Here is a 20,122-nt window from a genome sequence, read left to right as displayed (position 1 = left end):
CTTTCTAGCTCAAAGAGATTTTTAAAAAAGGAAAAGGACCTATTTGTACAAAAAATATAGTAGCTCTTCTTGTGACAGCAAAGAAATGAAAATTGCAGAGATGTCTATCAATTGGGGAATGGCTCAATAAGTTGTAGTTTATGATTGTAAGGAAATACTATTGTGCTAAAGAAATGACAAAAAGGATGATTTCAGAAAAACCTGGAAAGACTTATATGAACTGATACAAAGTGAAGTGAGCAGAACCAAGAGAACACTGTACACAATAACAGCAATATTGTATGATTATCAACTGGGAGTGACGTGGCCATTCAGCAATATAGTGATCCAGAATAATTCCAAAGTACACTTGATGAAAAATGCTATCCACACCCAGAGAAAGAGTTTTCTTTCCTTGATATCTCTTTTCCCACAATATGGCCAATATGGAAATATTTTATATGATCATACATGTATACCCTATATGAGATTGCTTACCATATCAGGGAGGGGAGATAGAAGGCTGGGGAGAATTTGGAACTAACATTTTTAAAAGATGAGTGTTAAAAATTGTCTCTCTCTATATTTGGGAAAAAGTTAAATGATATATTGGAGGAAAAAAAGAAATATCTGATAGTAAGAGGAGAATCCTCTGAGGTGTTCTGATATCTAGGTAGGAAAAAAGCTCTCTCACTATCTAGTGCTGTCTAAAAGATGAAAAATCACCAAAGGTTTGTTTATGTTTTCCTTTACTTTTTCTGTGGTTCAAGAAGGGAAAAGCTTGTATATGGAATAAGATCTGAATAGTTTTTCAGATCTGAAGATTAATGAGAACTGATTTTCACTGAAAGAGTGTCATGCTGACTTAGCATATAGCCAAGGGGGTTGGCCTCAGAAACTCTCTGGACCTCAGTCTTCACCCCATTTAGCTAAAAATGTTTAACACTATTTTGGTGTCAAGAGCAGTAGAGAAACACCTTTGTCTGACGGGATACTAGAAATGTTCAGAAGAGAAGTAGATGGTGGATGATATAGATGATATGAGGTATATATACTTTTTAAATAAAGAATATTTAATATTTAAGCACCAACCTCCAACTCTTTCTGGGCTCTGACTCTTTCTAGGTTGGCTTGACTCACTTACCCCTAAAAAGATGACAAATAGACCACAGCCTGCAGTCATGATTTGCTCTAGGTTTATGGTTTTCTCTTCTTATATGCCTCATGGCTGAAATGATAAGAGTTCATGTTTCCCTATTCCCATAGATGCTGTTAGTGAGAAAATGGGATCCAGATTTATAAATAGACTGTTGTTTTAATTACCATCGCTTTTTCCTTCTAGTGAGTAAATCTTACGCTTGCTTTTGTTTTTGCTATTTGGGTTAGTAAATATATTAATGGTTAAAGGGGTTATTGTTATTAATTTATATAAATGGGAAACTCACTGGTGGGGACTCATGAGTTAAATGAACGAATGCAAATGAATATTTCTCCCACAGTGAAGGTGCCAACAGGATCCTGAAAGGAAATTATGCCAGTGTGACCCTCTTCCTGAAGAATACTCTAGACTCCCATCATGGCTACTTGAGTGACTCAAAGCAACTTAGGAAGAAACAAAGCCTAGAGAGAGTCAGGGACTGGTGCTATACCCTTTAGTATATTCACAGAAAAAAGTGTGAAATCCCCACTTAGTTAGCAGTGGGCTATAATTTAAGATACATGCTCTTAACCTAGAATCAGAATGCATAAATTCTAAGCAAAATGAAGATAACAATCTTGCACCATCTACACATAGGACTATTATAAAGAAAATATTTTGTGCGTTATATGTGTGTTATATAAATGAGTTGTCATCAAAGCCTATGATAACCACAGAATTCTCTATAAAATTGCAAATGAGCCCATTCTTTTTTAAATCCTACTTGTGTTTGCATATGTCAGACATGTGAGGTAACATTTTTTTAAACACTTACCTTTCATCTTAGAATCAATACTGCATATTGGCTCCAAAGCAGAAGAGTGGTAAGGGCTAGGCAATGGGGGTTAAGTGACTTGCCCAGAGTCACACAGCTGGGAAGTGTCTGAGTCCAGACTTGAACCCAGGACCTCCTGTCTCTAGACCTGACTGAGCCACCCAGCTGCCCCCATGAGGTAACATTTTTAAAGGATATCTCTGCATATATACACATATGTATCTATACACATATTCCAAAGCAGCATTTAATTTTAAATATTTTTAATACATAATCTTGCCACTAAAGTTTTCTTTTTAGTTTCTTTCTCTGGTGATAGTATCCACCAGGAAAACTGTAACATTTTATTTATTAAGAAAAGTAGGTAGATGGAGCACTGCTAAATAAATAGGCTTCTAGACTCTTTTTCTCCTCCTGACACTATAGTAGCAGTTTTTTATATTCATGTAGTTTCCTTGTCTAGACTTCTTAGTTTCTTTTTCATTAGCCTCTGAGTACTGAGAGATGAGCTAACTGTGTAAATGAGGTCATGATGCCCAGCACCTTCCTTAAATCACAAAATGGTTATTATTTTTAAGTTGCACTTTATGTCCAATTGCAAAATACACATGCATTTCCTGAGGGGAGGTTTGATGAATATTTGAACCATTTCCAGGCCCGTAAAATGGAGCTAACCTGATATCCCCAGATTCTGGAAATAGTGTCTACAGATTTAAAGTTGTTTTTAAGGGAATCACAGATTTAGAGCTCTGGGAGACCAATCCTCTCAGATTATGGAAAAGTAAAATTACTTGCTCAGGGTCTTCTGAACTTCATCTCTAAAGAGAGAAGCTTACTGGTTTAATTTGATTGAGTAAACAATCTAAAGCAACTCCTGCATGCAAGGGATTATGATGGCTTTAGCGATGCAAAGATAATTGATTAATACATATTTCTTAATTGCTAGCTGTACGCAGAAAAATATCTTGGGGCCAGGGAGATACTGAGTTTGGATAAGACACTCAGCTATTGGATGTAGGGGTAGACATCAACAAACACTTCCATCATTCAATCAGCATTTATTAAGGGGTTACTATGTGCCAAGCATTGTGCTAAGGCATTAGAGATTCAAAGGCAAAAAACAAAAATAAAAATAAAAAACAAAACAGCAACAACAAACACTGTTCCTCCCCTCAGATAGCTTCCATTCCATGGGGATGTAATTGAGAAGATAGGTATACAAATAAGTAAACTTAAAGGAACTTCAGAAAATTAAGCTCACTAGAGAAGTCCACAAAAAACTGGGTGAGACTTTGAACATCTAGAGTGATAACTGAGCTGCTCTTGGGCAGCTGGCCTTCAAAAAAACAGCAGGCTATGAAGAAGAGACCAAGCAGGAGGGAATGAAGGGAACCTAAGCACAAGGAAGGAAAATAGCATTATATAAGAATGGAGGACGTGATGTCATTTTGATATTCATCTTTCAATTGCATTATTTAAAATGTGAAGGGTACAAAGAAAACATTTAATTTTAATTATAACTTACTAGCCAGGAAGAAAGAGGTATGTTAGTGTTAGGGCTTTGAATGGAAAATCATGCCCCAATGACTGCCTTCTGTCCCTAATTTAAACTTTAGAATGGTTCCTTAGAAAGGACTCTCAAACTTTTATTAGACATTTGGTGCTTGAAGGATAATTTGACAACGCATACACATAATAGAGTGTTTGGGTAAAGATTTAAGCCAATTGACCATTTGGGGATTTCTCTTTATTCCACCTCTCTGTTTCAGTAATTAGGTCAGATGATGTCTAAAATGTCCATGCCTTCTGATTCCACTGCTAGTCACAGACTCCAAAGAATCAAAGGTAGAACGTAGGATAAGGTACTATTGGTAGATCAGTGAATTGGTCCAACTGTTCTATAGAGCAATATGGAATTATATGAACAATGACAAGATATCTATGCCCTTTGGCCCAGGGATTCCAGTACTAGGTGCAAACTCCAAGGAACTTAACAATACAAAGAAAGAGAAGTCTATCAGCTATGGTTGTTGTACCAAAGAACTGGAAATAAAATTGGACGTGGTATGACTAAATAAATTGTAGCATAAGACTATAAGCAGAATATTATTGTTCTGTAATAAAAATAGCTATAAAATCTCAGAGCATCATAAAAAGACTTACATGAACTGATTCAAAAAGAAGCAAGCAGAACCAGGAAAAGAACAGCCATAATAATGACTAGTATTTATATAGAATTTATAGAGAGCCTTAACATTTACAACATGCTTTACAAACATTATCTCATTTCACTCTCTTAACAACTCTGGGAGTTAGATGCTTTTATTTATCAATTCCCATTTTACAGGTAAAGAAATTGAAGTAGACAGGTTAAGTCACTCACCCAGGGTCAGTTCCCCTTCCACTATGAGGAGGTTTCTTTTTTTGTTTTGTTTTGTTTTTTAACACTTACCTTCTGTCTTAGAATCAACAGTTAAGTATCAATTCTAAGGCAGAGGAGCAATGAGGGCTAGGCAATTAGGACTAAGTCCCTTGCCCAGGGTTACCCAGCTAGGAAGTGTCTGAGGCCATATTTGAACCCAAGTCCTTCTATATTCAAGCCTGGCTCTCTATCCACTGAGCCACCTTCATATGGAATTTTCATGGAGAAAACATTTTGAAGAATTTTGAAGATTTGAAGAATAAATAAGAATGACAAAACATTTCACAAAAATACGAGAAGAATGAGATTACTACTTATTTGCATATCACTAGGTTGTGAAGCAATTTTTATTGACAAATTCATGAAATAAATAGATTAATTATAATGTTCTTTGTAAGTAAAAAAAAAAGAAAAGAGGAAAAGGGCAATGATAATAGAGAGGTGGACTAAGCATCAGGAAGACCCAGGTTTAAATTCCAACACTTATTGGCTATGGGACTGGCACAGTTTTTCAGTTCCCTAGACAAATCTCTAATGCAATAAAGTACAGAATAAATGGCGATTTCATTAATAAAAGGAGTTTTCTTATAGGGAGTTCTCTACACCACTGGAATCATAGACTTGGTGCAAAAAGGGGGAAATATAAATGCATCGCAGGAGAATAGCATGAGTCTCTGTGGAGATTAAAAACAAAAACACTAATTGGGTTTCCAAAGTGCAAAGGAATTATTTACATATAATTTGAGAATAAGCACAATAATGTGACCCTTTGATCTTAGCTAATGTTTTCTACTTACAGAAATATTTTTCTTAATGTTTTGTTAAGATCGTCAAGATTTGCATAAAAATGCAGAACTCTAAATTTTTATTTTCTTGGTTCTGGTAGGGGGGAGGAATAGAATCATAATTCACACATAATTCACACAATTAGCAAGGACATCACCAGAGATGGCAAACCTATGGCATGCATGCCAAAGATGGCACATAGAACATTCTCTGTGGGCATGTGCACTGTCCCCCGCTAAAGTTCATTATTAGAAATGCAGAGGGACTTGGGTGGAACTGCTCCCTTCCCCTCTCCACTATACTTAATGACATTTTTTCACATCACCTGCCCCTCTGCCCAGCAGCCAAATGGAAACACACAGCTCACAGGTGGCAGAGCTGGAAGGGAGCAGAGTGCTCCCTGCCTCTCTCTACACTTGCTGATGACATTTTTTCACTTGCCCTGCCCCTCTGCCCAACAGCCCAATGGGAGTGCTTTTTTCCTTCCCTGTGTGGGATAAGAAGGAAGGGGATGCCTGGCACCCATGGGGGCATGGGGCATAGCACACAGTCTCTGGGGGCAGGGCACAGCACATGGTCTCTAAAAGGTTTGCCATCATTGGATATGATCCTTGGATAATCTGAAGGAGACAGCCTGGAGGCAAGGAAAAGAAGAAACAACTTTTGGAGATCTCTTCCCACCCTAGGAACCCAAGAAAGTTTTCAGTCACCGAATAGCCTAAACCAAGCTTGTTTCTTCCAGATAGACTTTTAATTAATTAAAATCTACTCACTAGAATAGAAGCTACTTGAAATAATTCTAGGAAGGTGACATTTTAATCAATGTATTTCTCCCCTCTCTCCCTAATCTAGCTGTGATTATGAATGCCATCCCATTTGACAAAAAGCATGTTGGCTAATTGACTTTATAAAAAAGGGGATGGGGAGGAATGAATTAACATGCAATTAGCTGAGAGGTGAAAGGAAACAATAGTACCTTTCTTTTGGCTTTGAGCTGCTCATGGTATTTGTCTGATGTGTCTCCTGGGATCTCTCCTCCCCAGAGGGTTATTCCCACAATGGTGTAGGTGATGCCCATGACAAGTAATGGGAAGCAATACACCAGTATAATCACAATAATATGGTACCTGCAATGGAAAAGAACAAAGGTCAAAAGAGAACTCTAGGAAAAGACATAGGTTGAATTGGCTCTGGTTGTGAATCAAACAGAAAATTTTCAAAAAAAAAATAGCTATGCTTTCACCCTCTGAATGTTCTTTTCACTTTTAAAAAGAAAACAAAGCACATATACATCAAAGTCTCACAGTGGGGGATAATGATAACTGGAAGAAGCAAATGACAATTTTGCTTTATGAAACCCTCAGACACCTCAGAATCACCCTAGATAGGATTAGTAGGTTTGTCCAAGGCTGAATAATAAACCTTCAAGTACCCAACGATCTCAACCTATATATAAGTAGTAGATATAGTCTAATATTAAGTACCCTTTTGTCTTAGAAGTTTCTTCCATTGTATCTAGGCATCTCCTAGGTAGTCCAGCCCCTGGCTGGAAACCTCCTTCCCTGTCTCCATGTAAATCAATCAGTTATCCTTTCCTTTATTCCCCAAAATATATATTAAACCCCAAGTTCTTCATCATTTGTTGGAAATTCTCATAATAGAAATTCCCATTCATGGGGCATTTTCCCAGAGACATTGTTCCCAGAGTCTTGGAGAGTAGCTTGGTATGGTCTTGGTGTTGTGTGTGCATGACTCCGTGTGGTCGCCATAAGAATTCTGTTTCCTTTGTCCTGTTTAAAAATTTGTCCTTTGTAACTGTTTTGGTATTTCTGAGCTTTTCCAGGTTGATATATATGAGAACCTGAAGGTGCCAAGTGGTCCTGTTTGCTGTTGCCCATCTAGGGAATTGTATCTCCTACCTTCAAACCTTAGAAGGCTCTGCCTGGAATTCACTCACTCTATCTCCCATTCCTTAGATGCTTAGTTCATGTCATCTTATACAGACTGATCCCCTAATTGCTACTACCCTCATTAGAAAAGGCTTTCCATTTTGTCTTTTTCCTTTCATGCATCTGGTCCCCCTTCCAATCTCTCCCAACAAAATGTAATCTTGAAGTCAAAATTCCTTTCATTTTTGTCTTTGTAATCCCAGTGCCTGGCACATAATAAATGCTTATTGAATGAATGCCCAAAATTGTCCTCTAGAACTAGATGAACAAACTAGTACAATTAATTGTCAACAGGCCCTTGGGACCCATAGAAGAGCTAACTTCCTTTTCTAAGTGGGTTAGGTTTTTATCCTTCTGCCAGAAATATAAAAACTGATAGAAATACTAAAATTCCAGTTGGAATTAATGGCATACATAATATATGTCACATATACCTATATATTCTATTGTATACAGCATTGATCTTAACATAAGAACAGTAAAAGTAAAAAGCAATATAAAATGAAACATCTCTCAAGTGGTGGTATTCATAGAACTTCCCCTAGATATGTGTTGAGACATAAGATCAATCCAGAACTATGACTTCCAGGAAATGTATAATTAGGTGTTTCTCATTTCCTTCATGGGATATATTAACATTCAAGTTCATTAAAAAGAATGTTTCCCCCTTTTGATTTTCTTAAACATACATCTAAAATATGACATACAAAGTAGGGATACAGAAAATTCTTCCTGCTATTCCATTTCTTTCACAATTTTTTCCTACCCTGATTTTATTTACAAGAGAGATAAAGGATGAAATCAACTCACGTAAAGTTCTGTTTTGAACCTTCTGGCCATTGTACATAACAAAGTGTTCGACCAGGCATCACTTTCGTTTTGGAATAAAGACACTGGGGAAAGGCAAGAAGGAAAGCCAGGATCCAAATGCTTCCGATGACAACTTTTGTAGCTGTTGCAGACAGTCGGGGTTTCAGAGGATCTATAATGGCCATGTATCTGTTTTGAAAACAAACCAACAACCCAAATTCTTGTTAGGAGACTGAGTTTCATGTAGAAAGTGTTCAAGATTCAGTGACCAAGATTTTCCTTATGCTGAAAAGCAAAATGAAGATGGTTAAAATTTTTTTTCCTTTTCAATGTTCAATTTCAAGAGAAATTTCATATTGTTGATGCTGTTGAAACAGTGTTAATGGTACCTATTCACTCTTAAATCAAATATATCCTCAATTTTGACAAGAGAACTAAGAGAGAACAGAGTACATGAAGGACCCATGTTTGTATCATGAATCACCAATTATACAGAATATACTTGAATAAAACATGATTTCCTTTCTGGTGTGTACTGGATATGGACTTATGTTTTTGATACTTTTATAATCAGATTGAATAAAAAATATAATCTTGTGGTTCTAGATGAAAATAGTAAGGATATCACAGAATTAAAAGGGATCTCAAAAGGCTATCTTGCCCAAAACATACCCTAGAAAGGAGCCTGCTACAGTCTGACTGACTAATGGACATCCAACCTTTGACTGAAGACCTTTAATGAAAGAGATTCCATTACTTCTCAAGTTAGACTGTTCTACTTTTAGATAGGTCTAGTCATTACTAAAAATTTCCCAACATCAAGCTCAAATTTTCTTCTTTCAACATTCAATTAGTTTGCCTTCCAGAACAAATAGAACAAGACTAAATTCTTATGACAGCTCTTCAAATACTTAAATATAGTCATCATGCCCTCCAAGATTTCTATTCTCCAGGCTAACACTCTGTACTTCTTTCTTCATATGGTGTCAATTTATTTATTAATTAATTTTTTTTAGCATGCAGAACACACTTCCATATTGGTCACTGCTATAAGAGCAAAGTCATATGTAAACAAAACCCCAAAATAAAACCATAAATACACTAATGTGAAAAATAATATGCCATGATCTGCATCTATTCAACTCCAACAGTTCTTCCTCTGGAGGTAGATAGCATTCCCCACCATATGGCTTTCAGGATTGTCCCAGATCATTGCATTGCTGAGGGTAGCCAAGTTTTCACAGTTGATCATTAAACAATATTGCTGTTACTGTGTACAATGTTCTTCTGGTTCTCCTTATTTCTCTCTGCATTAATTCATGCAGACCTTTCCAGATTTTTCTGAAATTATCTTGCTTATCATTTCTTATAGCACAATAGTATTCCATCACCAATATGTACCACAATTTGTTTAGCCATTCCCCAATTGATGGAAATCCTCTCACTTTCCAATTCTTTGCCACAATAAAAAGAACTGTTATAAATATTTATATTTTTATAACAGTAGGTCCTTTTCCTTTCTTTTATTATTTTTTGAGAATTAGACCATACATGTAGTGTCAGTTTAAAGCCTTTCATTATTCTGTATTTTCTCTAGTTTATCAATGCCATTTATAAAATATAGTTCCCAGAACTGTATAAAAAATTCCAAGTATGATTTTAATTGACCAGAGGATCCACACTATCCCCATTTCTTTATTTCTAAATGCTATGCTCTCCTTCATTTAGCTGAAAATGATAGTCACTTTTCTGGCTAATATATTTCGGTGTTGATTTATGTTGAACTTGCAATCCACTAATACCACCCCCCCAACCCCCAGATCTTTAAAACCAAATTACTTTCTAACCATTTTGTGCTTGGGCAATTGATATTTTGAAACTAAGTATAAAAATGCTTATTTATTACTACTCAATTTCTTTTAACTCCTTTTTAGATTTAGTCAAAGATTTGCACCTCTAATCTCCATTTGGTTGGTTAGCTAGCCTTCCCAGTTTTGTGTCATTTGAAAATGTGATTGACCTGCATCAGTATGCCTTTTTCCAAGTCACTGACAAAAATGTTAAACAGTACCAGGCCAAAAACAGTTATCTGGGGCTCTTCCCTGTTTATCTCTTAATCTGACACCAAACTCTTCCTTGAGTTAGGAGATTCAATCAGGGAATAGAAAAAGGAGAAGGGAACAAGTCTTTATTAAGCACCTACCTGCTGAGTGTTTTATCTCATTTGATCCTCATAATAACCCTAGGAGATAAGTGCTATTCTGAGGCTGAAATTAAGTGATAATTAAAATGAAATTGGAGTTTTCATAAGCAAATTTTAAAAATGTAAGGTAATTATTTGGTAACATACTGAATGAAAAATTTTATAAGTGGTTTGAGAACACAATGGAACTTTTAGTCAACCTGATGGAATTATTGGGCATTGGCTTTTGGATGGAGGCAATTGATGGGAAACAAGGAACTTTTAGTGATTGGCTGGATGAAGGCTCAACCCTACCCTTAGGAGTCTCTCATTAGCAAGAAAGAGGTCTGAAGAAATTCTCTTTTCACAGTTTTTCCTTGTGTCTTGGAGAGTGCTTTTCCAATCAAAATGTATGAAAATATTGATAATAGTTCTTTCTGCAACAGCAAAGAACTGGAACCTAAGGGGACTCTCACCAAGTATGGAATGGCTAACCACGTTGTGGTATAAGAATGTAATGAAATATTAAGACATTATGAAAAATATGGTTTCAGAGAAAATTAGGAAAGTGTTTATGAACTGATATAGAGTGAAATTAGCTGAACAATTTTTTTTCAATGACATTGTAAAGAAAAACTACCTTGAAAGGCTAAGGAATGCTGATGACAAACCATTATCCCTAAGATGAAAAATGAAGCTTGCTAATGAGCTTCTGATTGAATAGAGCATAATAGTGCAAAATAAGACATGCATATTTAGATACAATGTGAGAATGTTCTTGTCTGTGCATATTTGTTATGAGGGTATTATTTTTCTTTTTTCATTGAAGGAAAAGCAACTAAATTAAAATGGATAGGCAGGAAACTTCCGGTCAAGATGGCGGCTTAGAAGTTGCAAAAGTTCAGACCTCAGAAACCCTTCCTTACCTATCGCAAACTGAGAGCTCCAAGGACACCGAAATTCAAGCTGAACAACAGGACAGACCCAGGGAACCCTCCTCCCGGACCTGGATCAAAAGGTATGGCCCCCCAAAAGCCAAAACCCTAGATCACTTGGATCTAAGGGGCAGGCAGAAGGAAAGTCCCAGGACCCATCCCCCCCAACCCAGAGTGTTGAGCCCATGCCAGCAGTGGGAATTTCAGGGTCAGCAAAAGGGCCCCAGGGCTGGTTATTTTGAAGGACTCACCATGAAAGCAACCTGAGAGAGTCTCCGGGATGCCCAACACAGACAGCAGGGAAACATAGAGAAAAGGGGGGATATATATGCAAAATATATGGCAATCTAAGTGATATGGATGAATACTTACAAAAATATAAATTGCCTAGATTAACAGAAGAAGAAATAAATTACCTAAACAACCCCATATCAGAAAAAGAAATTGAACAGGCCATCAAAGAACTCCCTAAGAAAAAATCCCCAGGGCCAGATGGATTCACAAGTGAATTCTATCAAACATTCAAAGAACAGCTAACCCCAATACTATACAAACTGTTTGACAGAATAAGTCAAGAAGGGGTTCTACCAAATTCTTTTTACTACACAAACATGGTACTGATCCCAAAGCCAGGCAGGTTAAAAACAGAGAAAGAAAATTATAGGCCAATCTCCCTAATGAATATAGATGCAAAAATCTTAAATAGGATACTAGCCAGCTTAAATAGGATACTCCAACAAGTCATCACAAGTGTTATCCACTACGATCAGGTAGGATTCATTCCAGGAATGCAAGGATGGTTCAATATTAGGAAAACCATCCACATAATTGACCATATAAACAAGCAAACTGACAAAAATCACATGATTATTTCAATAGATGCAGAAAAAGCCTTTGAGAAAATACAACACCCATAACTACTGAAAACACTAGAAAGTATAGGAATAGAAGTGCCTTTCCTAAAAATAATAAACAGTATCTATCTAAAACCATCAGCAAACATCATCTGCAATGGGGAAAAACTCAAAGCCTTCCCAATAAGATCAGGAGTCAAACAAGGACGCCCATTATCACCTTTATTATTTAATATTGTACTAGAAACACTAGCAGTAGCAATTAGAGAAGAAAAAGAAATTGAAGTTTAAAATTGGCAATGAGGAGACCAAGCTGTCACTCTTTGAGGATGATATGATTATTTACTTAAAGAATCCCAGGGAATCAACCAAAAAGCTAATCGAAATATCAAGAACTTTAGCAAAGTTGCAGGATACAAAATAAACCTGCATAAGTCATCAGCATTTCAATATATCTCCAACCCAGTTCAGCAGCAAGAATTAGAAAGAGAAATTCCATTTAAAGTCACCCAAGACAATATAAAATACTTAGGATTCTATCTGCTGAGACAAACACAAGAACTATATGAACACAACTACAAAACACTCACCACACAATTAAAACTAGATCTAAACTATTGGAAAAACATTGATTGCTCATGGGTGGGATGAGCTAACATCATAAAAATGACCATCCTACCCAAACTTATCCATCTATTTAGTGCCATACTCATTGAACTACCAAAAAACTATTTTACTGAATTAGAGAAAACCATAACAAAGTTCATTTGGAAGAATAAAAGATCAAGGATATCCAGGGAAATAATGAAAAAAAAATACAAAGGAAGGGGGCCTTGCAGTCCCAGATTTCAGACTATATTATAAAGCAGTGGTCATCAAAACAATTTGGTACTGGCTAAGAGACAGAAAGGAGGATCAGTGGAATAGAGTTGGGGTAAATGACCTCAGTAAGACAGTCTTTGACAAACCCAAAGACCCTAGCTTTGGGGACAAAAATCCAGTATTTGATAAAAACTGCTGGGAAAAATGGAAGACAGTGTGGGAGAGATTAGGTTTGGATCAACATCTCACATGCTACACCAAGATAAAGTCAGAATGGGTGAGTGACCTGAATATAAAGAAGGAAACTATAAGTAAATTAGGTGAACACAGAATAGTATACATGTCAGACCTTTGGGAAGGGAAAGATTTTAAAACCAAACAAGACTTAGAAAGAGTCACAAAATGCAAAATAAATAATTTTGACTACATCAAATTAAAAAGGTTTTGTACAAACAAAACCAATGGAACCAAAATCAGAAGGGAAATAACAAATTGGGAAATGATCTTCATAACAAAAACCTCTGACAAAGGTCTAATTACTCAAATCTATAAAGAGCTAAACCAGTTGTACAAAAAATCAAGCCATTCTCCAATTGAAAAATGGGCAAGGGAAATGAATAGGCAATTCTCTGTTAAAGAAATCAAGACTATTAATAAGCACATGAAAAAGTGTTCTAGATCTCTTATAATCAGAGAGATGCAAATCAAAACAACTTTGAGGTATCACCTCACACCTAGCAGATTGTTCAATATGACAGCAAAGGAAAGTAATGAATCCTGGAGGGGGTGTGGCAAAGTAGGGACATTAATTCATTGCTGGTGGAGTTGTGAATTGATCCAGCCATTCTTGAGGGCAATTTGGAACTATGCCCAAAGGGTGATAAAAGACTGTCTGCCCTTTGATCCAGCCATAGCACTGCTGGGTTTTGTACCCCAAAGAGATAATAGTGAAAAAGACTTGTACAAGAATATTCATAGCTGTGCTCTTTGTGGTGGCCCAAAATTGGAAAATGAGGGGATGCCCGTCAATTGGGGAATGGTTGAACAAATTGTGGTATATGTTGGTGATGGAGTACTATTGTGCTCAAAGGAATAACAAAGTGGAGGAATTCCATGGAGCCTGGAACAACCTCCAGGAAGTGATGCAGAGTGAGAGGAGCAGAACCAGGAGAACATTGTACACAGAGACTGACACATTGTGGTACAAGAGAACGTAATGGACTTTTCCAGTAATGGCTTTACAATGTCCCTGAACAACCTGCAGGGATCCACGAGAAAAAAAACAAAAAAACAAAAACAAAAAAAACTATCCTCAAGCAGAGGACAAACTGAGGGAGTAAAAACACCGAGGAAAAGCAACTGCTTTACTACAGAGGTTGAGGGTACATGATGGAGGAGGGACACTAAATGAGTGCCCTAATGCAAATACCAACAACAAGGAAATGGGTTCAGAGCAAGGACACATGTGATACTCAGAAGAATCGTGTGTTGGCTAGGGAAGGAATGGGGGGGGGGGGTTTGGGGGGGAGGAAAAGAAAACGATCTGTTTCCAATGAACAATGTATGAAAATGACCAAATAAAATAATGTTTAAAAAAAAGGAAAAAAAAATAAAGTGCTTTATGAAAAAAAAATGGATAGGCAGAAAAAAACATAAATAATAGGATAGCATTAAAAACTACATAATGAAGCTATTATGCAAATAAAATTAAGAAATACTTAAAGAGACATCCATGATTACATGTATAATCTTCTGGTCTCTACAAAAAAATTTTTTCATTTTTCTTATTCTGAATTCAACTAGTTGTGAATTCAGAATAAGAAAAATGAAAATTTAAGAATATAGTAGCTATTATATCCCTTTGTTTTAAAACATTTTATTTATAGTATTTATTTATAGTAGATTACTTGAATTGTTGTTTTAAAAGGCAAACACAATGAGAAAACTCCAGAAAAAAAATTCTAGCATTGTAAGAGAAAATGCTTGAGTTATATTATATATGGTCTGTCTTGCTCTTGAAAATAACATGGGATTGTCAGTCTATATACTATATATATTTTAAAACATTTATCAACTGACAATCAATAGCACTGTTATTATGTGGGCATAGCTCAGTAATATCTGTGAATATTTAAATTATTTATTCTCCTTTATTTCTGAAAAGAATGTTTAGGGTTTTTTCTCTTTTCTTTCTTCTTTCTTTCTTTCTTTCTTTCTTTCTTTCTTTCTTTTTCTTTCTTTCTTTCTTTCTTTCTTTCTTTCTTTCTTTCTTTCTTTCTTTCTTTCTTTCTTTCTTTCTTTCTTTCTTTCTTTCTTTCTTTCTTTCTTTCTTTCTTTCTTTCTTTCTTTCTTTCTTTCTTTCTCTTTTCTTCCTTCCTTCATTCCTTCCTTCCTTCCTTCCTTCTTTCTTTCTTTCCAATAATCACTTTATTTCCCTCCCTCCACTCCACCCACCCTTTCTGCAGCCGATGCTCAATTTCATTGGGTATTACTTGTGTCCTTGATCAGAACCTATTTCCTTGTTGTTGATGTTTGCACTAGGATGTTCATTTAGAGTCTATATCCCCAATTATATCCCCCTTGGCCCATGTATTCAAGCAGTTGTTTTTCTTCTGTGTTTTTACCCCCAGGGTTTCCTCTGAATATGGATAGTGGTTTTTCTCATACATTCCTCCAAGTTGTTCAGGATCACTGCATTGCCATTAATGGTACATAAATGGTCCATTACATTCGATTGTACCACAGTGTTCACAGAGACTGTAACACAGTCTCTGTGCACAACGTTCTCTTGGTTCTGCTCCTTTCGCTCTGCATCACTTCCTGGAGGTTGTTCCAGTCTCCATGGAATTCCTCCACTTTATTATTCCTTTGAGCACAATAGTACTCCATCACCAACATATACCACAATTTGTTCAGCCATTCCCCAATTGAAGGGCATCCCCTCATTTTCCAATTTTGGGCCACCACAAAGAGCACAGCTATGAATATTCTTGTACGTGTCTTTTTAAGAATGTTTAGTTTTTATATTTGCATGAGTTCTGATTGTGTGTGAATTGGAAATTTCATTTCTAGGCATTTCATCATTTTACAGTAATTTTGAACAGATTTTTCTTCTATCCTTTTTTTAAAAAAAGATTTTGTTAATTTATCTTTTATCTTTTTGCTTCACTAAAACTATTCCTTTGCTATAATACCAATCATATGTATTAATTTCTTTGCTGATTCTTTGCAGCTTTCTCTTGACACCTATCAAGAGCTATAATTTTTGCCTGCTCTTTGCCTCTGTATATGCCTTTCCTTTGACCTTTCTTTTGTATTGTTGTGGCAAGTGTTTTCAGAACTATATAAAATAATGTTGAGGTAAATGTGTATCTTGCTTCATCCATGTCTACAATAGGAAAACATTCAATATTTCTTCATTACAAAGAATGTGAACTTGTGATTTTTAATACATTTTTCATATTAAAGGCAGATTCTTCATTTGCATTCTTTTCATGATTTTAAACACAAATGAACTTTTAAAAAAACTTAAAAAAAAGACTTTTTTTTTTTGCAATTAGTGATATAATCATGTATTTATTATAGTTTATATGAAGAATAATGCTTGTTACGTCAAATTACCAAAGGATGAATTAATATTATAAAACCAACATGGTCATAATGAATAATATCTGATATCTATTCCTATAATATAGTTGCTATTATTTTATTTTATATTCCCTCCCTTGTTGAGTAATCTGGACCACATTCTAATCATGAAAGGAATGTAGTGTAGTATCTTCCTTTTCAGTTATTATAAATAGTTATTGTAGTGTAGTCCTTATCTCAGTGTGGATCTCTCCTCTAGCCTAGATACATTACCATGTTGACTTGTTGGAAGAGAAGTGTCTCTCTATAGATAGGCAGGCATTTTTCAAAGGTTCCCATGTTTCTGAGGATTTTGATCTTGAAGAGACTATATCAGAGAAATGGTAGCCATCTGGAGAAACAAAGCACTTCTGTACTAGTACCTTAGCACGGTGACTGTTCAAAATGGAATACCATTCTAGATTGTCTGAGCAAGGGCAGCTCAGTAATGACAGGCAAAAATTGTTCTTCTGGAATACATGAGTGGAGAACAGTGGAAATTGAGGTGGGAGCATTTCACTTAAGACATTTAAGAAGTCCTTTCTTTTCTCCCTATGTAGGACTTAGAGTAGCATAGGCTTTACTTGTTCTTTAAATATAAAATAAAATTCACTTGTAAATTTCTCTGGACCAGACAGGTCTCTCTTTTACATTCATTTTTAATTTACTGAAGTTTTTTCTCTTTCTACATAAAATTATATGTTACATATAATATATTGCACATAATATATGTACTTATATGAATTTTATCATATTATTTATGTTATCTGCTTCTTTTTGTCCCTGTCTCTAAATCTGTTTATCTCTCATGAGCTAATCATTTATAGATTAAGTCTTCTCCAAGACTTCTTAAATTCTTAACAGAGATAATGACTCTGGATTCAATAAAATTATAACAAGTAAAATCTAGTTTGCTTAAATAATGTTTTTGTTTATGTATTTTTTGAGCCCAGGACTCTTCATTTCTCCTAGGTTGGAAGTATAGGAACCACTTAGAAGACCTCGATGATCAGAACTGATCTGCTGATGAGCATAGAAGCTATAATGTGTTCTTTTTTTTTTCTTCCAGTATTATTTCATCCCTCTTTAGGAAGCCTAGTGGTCCTCCACTCCTTAGAGGTTAACCATAAGAAACCAGGTGGAATAGTGGAAAGAGCACTGAGTCAGGAGGAAGGAAGATTCAACTCAGACATGGTCTCAGCTACTTTTTAGCTTTATGATTCTAGGCAAGTCATTTAACCTCTGTGGGCCTCAATTTCCTCAACTATAATGTGGGAATAACAATAGCACTAATCTCCCAGGGTTATGGTTTATAATTAACTTAATTAATAATTAAGCAAATTAATTAAGTGATTAAATTAATGGTAAATTTAAATGGATTTAATAAAATAATTTAAAAATAGATAATAATTATAAAGTGTTTAGCATAGAGCTTGATGACACATAGTAAGTGTTTAATAAATGTTTATTCCTATTCCCTTCCCATATTGGCATTAGTGTAAACACCTAGTCAGCTCCAGATTCACTGAAATTCAGACCTCTCCAGTGCTCAAGAATCCACCAATTTTGGCCTTCCCAGTAGCAGGGATTTTAATCCTGTGCCCACACAATAAATTGAAATAATCTTTAACTATATCATTCACTATTCAAACTGAGTTCACTCTCCAAACAAATATTGCCAAAAGAATTTCAAAGTCATTGTTTAGATATAGATTTTTAAAGAGTAAAAACTCACCATTGCCATTTCCATTCTTCCTCATTATTCCTTCTAATCTAATATAGAGAGTCTAATTTTCTTTTAACTTGATCTTGAGCTGGACCTCCTTGAAGGTAGTTTTGGGTTTCCCTTATAAAACATTATAACGGGTTTCTAAAAATGTCTTTTGGGAGTAGCAAGATGGTGTGGTGAAGAGCCCCATACTGGATGCTGGACCTGAGATCAAATTCAGCTTCAGACACTTACTTGCTGCATTTATCTTTCAGGAATATTGTGAGGATTAAATGAGATATAATTTATCACAAAGAGATTAAAGATAGGGGAAAAGAACCTACCAGTACAAAAATATTTATGGTAGTTCTTTTTTGGTGGCAAGGAACTGGAAACTGAAGGGAAGTCCATCGTTTGAGGAATGGCTGAACAAGTTGTGAGATATGATTATAATGGAATACTGTTGTGCCCTGAGAAGTGACAGACAGGATGATCACAAAAAAAACCTGGAAAGACTTACATGAAGTGATACAATGTGAAGTGAGCAGAACCAGGAGAAATTTGTACACAGTAGCAGCAATAATGAATAATGATCAGCTGTGAATGACAACTATTATCAACAAGGCAACTTGATAACCATTATCAATCCAGGACAACTCTGAGAGACTCTGATAAAAAAAAGGAAACCTATCACCATGAATAGGATAGACTGAGTCCAAACACAAGTACTTTATTTCCACCATAAATTTTTCTCTAGTAAAAGCAATAAGTGTCTTTTTTTGACAAGATGAACATGGCAATATGTATTTTAGGATACATGTGTCACCTATATCATATTACCTGCCATCTGGGGGAGAGGGATAGGGTGGAATGGATTAGAAAATATGAGAAAGTGAATATTGAAAAATTGCATTGACATGTAATCTGGAAAAATAAAAAAAATATAATAAATAAACAACACCCCCCAATTAGATAATAATTGTAAAACCCTAATCACAGTGCCTGGTACATAGTAAGTAATGTATAAATCTTAATTATTATGATTGTTATCAATTATCTCTTTTTTCCTCTGGTTTCTTTGCTTTTCTGGGACATTGCAGTGGGTAATTTTTGATGCCCTCCTTTCTTGCTGCCATTATTAAGGCAATTTCAGTTTCCTAGATGCATTTACTCTTTATATCCCTGGGTACCCTGTAGGTGAGATTACTGGAATATGCTTTCCTTTGGCTACTTATCACTTCTCTGAAGTCATAATGCATTTGTAGATACTTGCTTGGTAGGGCTAACCAGGTGAAGCACATTTGTTTGTACTATTCCGACCTGACCACCTTCCCATTTACTTCTGGATCTAGTACAAAAAGTTTTAATCTTTGAAGTCCAATGTAGAAGGGAGGCTGGTGACTCTACTTCTCATCAAAAAGATTAGTGGCTATTGCTGCAGCTGCCCATGGCCCATGAAATCTGAATTCATCAGATTTGACATGAAGGAATTTTTTCTTGGCTTTCATTTAGAATTGAAAAATAAACTGCCTTTCTCTATCTCCCAGGAAAAAAAAGGCAGGTGGGGGGAGTGGAACAGTATTTGTGTTTTCTAGACTTTTTGATTTCTAAACTATAATGAATCAGTTAACTTTTTAAATCATGAACTGAGCCCAAATATTATTTTTTGACCTTCAATCAGAACCATACTTTTGCTTGTTAAAACAAACAAGGAAACCTCATGAAGTGGTTCAAATCCAAACTAGACTCAGATATTTTCTAAAATTACTGAGTCTAAATTAAGAAGACACATCAAAATAGTCTCCCAAAACAAATGGCATAAAACTGATCATTCTTTAGTAATTTCAGTCAGGTCCCTCTTTTTTAGAAATGTTAAAAATAGTACTCCCATCTGAAGGAGATGGCATAAAATGCTAGTAAAATTATAGCTGAATTTGTACATGTCCTTGCAGTTAACTGTAAAGGTATAATTTGATAGTTCCTGCTCCACAATCTTGATAGTCCTAGAAGAAATTTGAAAATCACAACCCCAAAAAGACATCTATATTTTGATTAACACAAAGATTTATAGACTT

The 20,122-nt window shown here is 35.5% G+C and overlaps 1 protein-coding gene across 1 annotated transcript in view; it reads right to left on the bottom strand.

The window, feature by feature from the left end:
* The window catches only part of TACR3 (tachykinin receptor 3), a 113,053-nt gene that overhangs the window by 55,539 nt on the left and 37,392 nt on the right, over nt 1-20,122 (bottom strand). The window contains exons 2-3 of the mRNA XM_001368063.4: nt 7,920-8,108; nt 6,137-6,287 (exon numbers count right to left, since the gene is read on the bottom strand). Coding sequence (XP_001368100.3) covers nt 6,137-6,287; nt 7,920-8,108 — 340 coding nt within the window. The remainder of the gene's footprint in view (nt 1-6,136; nt 6,288-7,919; nt 8,109-20,122) is intronic.

Source organism: Monodelphis domestica, chromosome 6 (assembly GCF_027887165.1).
Source record: "Monodelphis domestica isolate mMonDom1 chromosome 6, mMonDom1.pri, whole genome shotgun sequence".
NCBI classification, from domain to species: domain Eukaryota; kingdom Metazoa; phylum Chordata; class Mammalia; order Didelphimorphia; family Didelphidae; genus Monodelphis; species Monodelphis domestica.
The sequence above is the reverse complement of the archived record's forward strand: the minus strand, read 5'-3'. Positions and strand labels throughout refer to the sequence as shown.